The 7475-nt window shown below is 45.6% G+C and overlaps 1 protein-coding gene across 4 annotated transcripts in view; it reads left to right on the top strand.

The window, feature by feature from the left end:
* LOC108507099 (UDP-glucuronosyltransferase 1-6-like) overlaps positions 1 to 7475 on the top strand; it is a 41717-nt gene that overhangs the window by 2707 nt on the left and 31535 nt on the right. Inside the window, exon 2 of one of the 4 annotated variants that reach the window (XM_017834755.1) lies at positions 45 to 92. The exons of 1 other annotated variant lie outside the window; for it this stretch is intronic. In XM_017834755.1, coding sequence (XP_017690244.1) covers positions 45 to 92 — 48 coding nt within the window. Of the gene's footprint in view, positions 1 to 25; positions 93 to 5329; positions 6253 to 7475 lie in introns of those variants that run through there. 2 more of the 4 variants (XM_017834752.1, XM_017834750.1) reach the window with 2 other exon arrangements.

Below are 7475 nucleotides of genomic sequence, written 5' to 3'. Positions count from 1 at the left end.
TTGACTTTGTGTTCGAGTATGTCAGGCCTGTGATGCCCAACATGGTCTTCATTGGAGGAATAAACTGTGCTAAGGAGAAACCACTGCCTAAGGTAATGTTCCTTTTCCTTCCTCCTTTCCTTCCTTTTCCACATTTTCCAGTGAAAATTCATTACATTGTTTCAGGAAATTTAACGTTATTGATTTTTTTTTTTCTGGGAATGCTTTAAAACAACCAGCTTTGGGCAGTTGTTTTCCACAGGCTGAAATCAAATCACCTTGAGAGAGACTTCCTTGAATTAATGAGGATTTTCTCACAAAACCAGGGATCTCATCTGCCAGCTACAAATTACTGCCCTCAGTGAATGTGTATTATTCACCAAACAGATCCAGTTTGGATTTCATTTTAATGAAATCTGACATATGTTTCTGTAATCTGACTGAATAATTGAAGGCCACGCTCTGGGAGTCATATTTTGGGTTTAACTCCAGGCTCTGCAACGTCAGTTAATTTGCTTTGGTTGTACTTTCATACTATTTAGTTCACCAATTGCCTGTCTGTGTTAAGTTATTCCTGTTTGGGGTCGTGGAACATACATGTCATATTGAAGTGTGAAGAAACAACCCACAATAGTGTATTTGGGGAATGCAAAAGGTTTTCACAGCTATTTCTTGACGTTTGCTTTCACCGGAATTGTTCTGCAGGGTTTTCAAAGCTGAGCTAGAAATTTAAATCTATTTTGATAGTTACAATGTTCTCTGAAATAAGAACATTATTTTTCTCCAGGACACAAATCTCTTCCCTAGGAAATTACTCCTTCCCTTCTGAATTGTGGTCACACAACATCCCTGCACAGTCTTTGAGCTGAAGGGGTGGTTTTTTGCTTTCTTCTTTCCGATTTCTTTCATGCTCTTTGACAGGCTTATGCAGAGCCCACTAAACCTGATAAATAAGAATAAACTTGACAACTAAGAACAACATTATAAACTAGAAGATTAGAATAATACTCTAACTAAGGCATTCTTTCACTTAAGACTCAAAGAGGGGCACTAGTTTGAGTTTTAATAGGCAAATTCTTGCTGTTTGCATGACATTTACTTTATGTGTTGAGGATCTTAGAGCTGCAAGGAGTTTGTAAGTTTGCTACAGGGGCAGAGCCATCCTGCCCTCATTTTCTACAGAATGATATATCACCGGATATTTTATCTCTCTACCTGCCACCTTCTGTCTTCACACGCTCAGCAGGTGAAAATCACATGTTCCAGACCTGGCAAAACCTTGTGTATTCCTCCTCTCTGCCTTTTTTTAGCCCCATTTTCTACAGGCAGCAGAGGAATTGCTCCTATTTCACTTGGAACAGGGCCTAGCAAGGAGGTAGAAATGTAGCACAGAGTAAACAAGTGTGAAGTGAACCAGAGGGGAGGGGAAAAAAATCTACCTGTTCACACACACTGGTAAGCCCTGGGTTGGTCATTATTGTTCAGAAACCAATAATATTGTAGGGCAAGAATAAATATTATCATGGGAGTAATAAACAAACAATAGTGCCAGGGTTGTGAGGTCAGTCCCTGGATTCAGTCACTGAAGATTCAGCCCTGAAGGTCCTTGTGGGTCTCTTCCAACTCAGGTTATTCTGTGACTCTGCGAGACCCCAAGGTCTGTAAGAATCATCTCAGAGGGGGTGGGTGAACATGAGGCTGCAGGCCTGGGCCTCAAGGAAGACAAACTGCACTTCAAGTGACTCAGACTGGCTGCTTCAGGCTGCATTTCTCTTGACCTGCACCTTTCCTGGCTCTCAGTAGCAATTCCATACTCACTGACGGCCAGAAATCCACTTGCCAAGTAAACTCAGACCCTGAGCCCTGGCCCCTTCGATTTGCTCCTCCCCACATCCCTGCACCTCCCATGGTCTGTAGAGGAGAGAGTGAAGGAAGCTGTAAAACACAGGTTCCTCCACAAAAATCCCCTCCTGCCTCAGGTTCCCTTTCAATGGGAACTTCGTCTTCTGGTTAAACTAAAATTTAAAAAGAAATTAAATTAAAACTACTTCTCTAACGTGAGTCTAAAGGCACTTATATTTGATAGAGGTCTGTGGACAAAAATCTATGAAGGGTTTAGGAGTAATATATTTATTTAGAAATATCAAATACACTGATATTTTCTCTACAAAAGCTAGTTCCAATTACAGTTACCTGGACAGCCTTAAATGTCACCTTTCTGTTAGGATAGTCATTAATTTCAGGATAATATACTATCATTTTCATACCATTTTTAGTTGCAGCTTAGGAAAGAGCTGCAGCTTAGGGAATGATCTGTGTTGTGTGATCTCCTTTCCTGCAGCTTCTTGCCCTCACAAAGATTTCAATTACTTTCCAGCTCACAGAATTGCTTTTGTGGGTTGTTTTTCCTCTGAAGTCCTGCTGGCCAAACTAAATCCTCTCTTATCCTGGGCAGGCAAAATGCCAGGGCAGGAAAAACCTGAGGGGGGAATTGGGCAGGTTCACAGCAGCAACCACCAAGCTGCACTTGCCAGACCCTGCTTAGCATCAAAAAAATAAGGGCTGGCTTCAATTGCACGAGGATTCCTGCAGGGATAAGCCTGATCCATCATCCAGAGACCTGGGAAATCCAATTACACCGAATCCCAGGATGGTTTGGGTTGGAAGGGACCTTAAAGCTCATCCAGTCCCACGGGCAGGGACACCTCCCACTAGCCCAGGGTGCTCCAAGCCCCGCCCAGCCTGGCCTCAGACACTTCCAGGGATCCACAACTCTTGCATTTGAGCAACCTCTTCCTGCTTGCAGGGCCCAGAGCACCAGTGGGGCATCAATCTCATTCCACAGGAGGAAAACAAATGCTGTTTTTTGTGGAACCAACCCTTCCGGGCTGCCTCAACAAACATTTGGGTTTAGCTCTCATTTTAGTGCTGCTGAGATATCCATTTTCCACCCTTTTTCCTTAATCCCACTGTTTGCCGCTCAGAAATCCACACATCCCAGCCAGTCCAACTCAGGGATGAGCAGCTGGGGAGAGTTTTAGGACAGTCCCAGCTCCCCAAAGCCATCTCAGAGACACCCTGGAATAACCCCCACAAGCTTTGTCACACCTGAGAGGAGAACAAACCTGCAGCCTTGGGTCACCCCAGCCTGGTCTAACACAAACTTGATGCCCCTTAGTCCCCACTGGGGAAGGTTTTCCTCCAAGCAGGTCCACAGCTCTCACTCTTGGAGCCCTCAGCTCATCAGATCCCTGTTTGCACGTGAATCAGGAGCAACACACCCTCAGGAGCTGAAAGGGCTGCGGGTGCCCTTTGCTCCTCCTAATGAAAAACAAACACAGAGAAACTTATCATGGTAGTTCGAAATATTGAGCCAGGCTGGTAATTTTCTCAGTAATAATTACCCACCTTTGATCTGACCTGTGCTAACCTAGGAACTTCAGCCTTTCTTTATCTGTTTGGCTGTTCTCCTTTTACCTCTAATTTGATTTTTTTTCTTTAATCCTGCCCTTCCTGTTGCCACCTCGCCTTTACCACAGTTTTTGCTCTGATGGTCTGGTACAAAAAGTCTGTGAAGTCCATAAGAAAGAGTAGCAATACTATCAAAGATTTCTTCTCTTACAGTCAAGGCAAGATGAACTTTTGTTGGCTGTTTTCAGCCACCTGATTTTGCTGAAAATCTTCAAGTCCAGAGTAAAAAACACACCAAGTAGCAAGTTCCAAATGAATTTGGTCAGTTCTTGTCACAGCAGTTGCAATAAACCCTTTTGTCTCCGAATTTCCAGCATTTCATGAGAATTAACCATAAATGTGGTCAGTCTCACACCTTCAGTGGGGGCTGTCTCCCAAATATCTCTCAAATATTGGCCCTCATATTTTTGGCCCTGTCTAAAAATTGTGTTTTCCACGTCTAAAGGTGGTTCCTCCTTGTCAGTGTGAGAGTGGAGCTTCTCAGAGCAGTACCAGCACCCTTTGGGTGTCTACTGAGACAAAGACCATTCTCCAAGGCTGTAAGGGTTTGTTTCTCCATCCTGAAGGTGCTGGGAATCCCACCACCACTGAGAGAAAAAACAGGAAAACCTTTGTGCTGGTGATGGTTTTGCATCAGCTCTTTTCTTCTCCAGGACCTCTTCCTTAGCAACACCCAAAAAGACTTTGCTACTCATCAAAAGTCTTTGGTCTGGCACTGCTTTGACTTGCATAAACCCCAGAACATTCCTCCAGCAAAGCCCTGAGGGCCTCAGTTCACTGCAGGGAATTTCAGGGAATGGCAGCAAACAAGGGGTCACACCATCCTGGTCAGGCTTTCTTTGGAGACCCAAGCTGGGGTATCACCACCTAGTTTTATTTATAACAGCTCAGCAATCCATTCTTCCCTCAGGAAACTTGAATTTTAGGGACTGCTTGTGCCTCTCTGGGAGTGGATTCAAAGCCACACATCCAACTGCCAAATTCCTGGGTCCTTTAACCAAGAGAAGATGTCTCTTCTCATCAAAGCTGGGCTGCTGCTCAGGAGGGAACATGGGAGAGGGAAGGTGGAGCTCAGGGCTGAAGAGTCCAGGAGACACCTAGATGTGGTTGCTGATGTGCCTGTGAAAGGAGGAGAGCTCAGAGGTCTGGTTTAGTTGTTGGGGTTTTCCATGTGTGTGTGCTCTCGGTGGGATTAGGGAAAGGTATCACACCTCCTCTGAAATTTTGCTTTCTTCCCAATACATAAAAAGGGTTTTCAAGGCCACGGCTCCTTCTTTGTGTCCCCAAAGGCCTGTTCCACCCTCCTTTCCCTCTGTTTGCCCTGAGCCCATCATTCAGTTCCTTTGTTTCGGTCTAGTACCTGAAGGAAAAAAGCCAAACGGGATTGTTCTCCTCCTCAGATCTGGGATTGCCTGATGCATCCTGGTGGCTGTGATCTCTTTGGAAGAGATGCAGGTTTGACTGCTTCCAGAGGGTGGGAATTTAACATCAGCCTTGTGTTCTCAGCTGGGTTAGTCCATGAAGGAGATGCTGCTGCAGTTTCCATCCCTTCTGCCCGGTGTATTTTAAGGGCTGTCCTTTGAAAGCAAAACCAGGCTTGTTTTCTCAGTAGGTATTTCCCAAGACAGTGGTATTATCCACAATTATTACTCAAGATGCCAGCCCTGCTCTTAGTTCCATGGAGGAAGGGCGGTGCTGACAGAATTCCAAGCTTAAACATTAATAGAAAGTCCAAATGTTTTTCCGAGGACACGGCGCTTCCCTTCCATTGCGTTGACACGTGCCATATTGCAGGCTAATCCCAACAGGGCTGGGAAGTTAAATATTTGTTTCTGTGGTCAATAAGTTCCCTGCTTAGTTTGCATGGAGCTGCATACAAAGGACTGTGTGGGAGCCCCGCGGAGCAGAAGCCTCTGGTTCCCTTCCAGCGGCATGGCTCTTCCCTCCCGGGGCTTTTGTGGCTGGACCAGCCTCCTTCTTCTGCTGACATTGTCCTTCATCCCTGCTGAAGGTGGGAAGGTCCTGGTGATCCCTCAGGATGGAAGCCACTGGCTCAGCATGCGCCCAGTGGTGGAGAAGCTCCAGCAGAAGGGCCACGAGGTGGTGGTGGTGGTGCCATCCACGAGCCTGTACATGACCTCAAAGGAGCCGCAGAACTACACCGTGAGAGTGTACCCTGCCCCATACCCGGACGGGTACCTGGATGCCACGCTCAAGGCCTTCGTTGACGCTCATTTTACTGAAGGATCTGTTTTGAATTTTATTATTGCCTCGTACCAAAGCACAGTAGAGATATCCAGGGTCTTCTTCATGAACTGCCAGAGCCTCCTGAAGGACCAAGACCTGCTGCGGTACCTGAGGGAGAGCAAGTTCGACGTGGTGTTCACGGATCCCATCCTGATGTGTGGACCCGTGGTGGCCGAGTACCTTTCGGTCCCTTCCATCTACTTCCTGCGGGGCTTTCCCTGTGGGATGGATTTCGATGCTACCCAGTGTCCAAACCCTCCTTCCTACATCCCCAGGCTCTTCCTGTATTATTCAGACACCATGACCTTTGCTCAACGTGTGAAGAACATGCTGGTGAATCTCCTGGAGCTCTTCTACTGTAAGCCAATATATGCTGAACTGGAAGAACTTGCATCTGAGGTTTTGAAGAAGAAGGTGACAGCCACAGAGCTTCTGAGCCGTGGATCATTTTGGTTAATGAGATACGATTTTGTGTTTGAGTTCCCAAGACCAGTGATGCCCAACATGGCTTTTATTGGAGGGATAAACTGTCAGCAGAAGAAAAAACTCTCTCAGGTACAATGTTTTATTCTGGGGTTTTTTTGCTGTTTGGTTTTGTTTTTTTTTCAGGTGAAAAGGCCAAAATATAAATAGGAAAATAGAATTGTAGCATCACAGAATGGTTTGGGTTGGAAGGGACCTGAAAGATCATCTCGCTTGGCAGGGATGCCACTCCCATCCTTACATCAAATCCTACCTGAAAACATCTTGATGTTTAAAGATAAAAAGCTAACGACAAATCCTGCATGAGGCAAAAATGGGATTTCCTAATATCCAGCCTTCAGGTTAGATCATATCCTGGCAAACCTGAAGCCACATCAGGCAAAATTATGAGGATTTACATGACATAATTTTTATGCAAGTGTTAAGCTCTCGTTGAACTGAAGTTCACTTCAGCTTTGGTGTCCTCCCTTCCCAGTGGGAACTGTCTATACTTCCATATATCCCTTCTCCTTTCATCCACCTTGAAGGTTACAGGGCTTAAATTTTACCCATTCACCATCTTTTTTTCTGTCACAAGTGTCTGCCAGACTGATTCCTTTCCAGGCTGTTGTGTCAAGGTGTCACTATCTAACCCCCAAAAGAAATGCTCCCCTTCTTTTTTATCCTCCCCTTCTTTCAGAGGTTATTGAATTAGCTTTGAAGCTTTTCTGGGTTTTTTTCCCTAAATTCCAATTTGGGCTTTTGGGTATCAACCTTCCGGTGTTCCTTCAACAATCTTGTCAGGGATTATGAGCAACTGGTGTGTTTTCCATGCAACTCCTTCCTCTGAGCTGTTTGAAAATTCCCATTGAGTCAATCCATGTTGTGAACTACCAATGTGGAGATAGTGTGGGTGATGGAGCTGCTCCTTTTGGAGGGCAGGTTCCCGGGAAGGGCAGAAAGCTGGGAAAAGAGAACTCCACCAGGGATGTAGAGCCCTGAGTGCCCTGCAGAAGGGAAATCCATCCAAAGGCACCTGGCCTGCCACCTACTTAAGAACTTATAAACTTTAATGAGAGGTTATCACCAACTTTTAAAGCCCCAGCAATTCATAACCAGGAAGGACCTGGACTCACAGGATTGGGGTCATGAACTGCCCCCACATTGGCCGTGAACGACTCATGACTTGGTGAAACGGGAGTGTGTTGGTGGCTTGTGTTATCGGAGGTACAACGGTGAACTGCTGTTTTGCAACCTCATTTTAGAGCTGACAAGATAAGGGGTTAGGTGAAAGTTGCGTGGAGAGGTGAGGGAAG

The sequence above is a fragment of the Lepidothrix coronata genome, unplaced genomic scaffold, assembly GCF_001604755.1.
Source record: "Lepidothrix coronata isolate B3197 unplaced genomic scaffold, Lepidothrix_coronata-1.0 Scaffold239, whole genome shotgun sequence".
NCBI classification, from domain to species: Eukaryota; Metazoa; Chordata; class Aves; order Passeriformes; family Pipridae; genus Lepidothrix; species Lepidothrix coronata.
The sequence above is the reverse complement of the archived record's forward strand: the minus strand, read 5'-3'. Positions and strand labels throughout refer to the sequence as shown.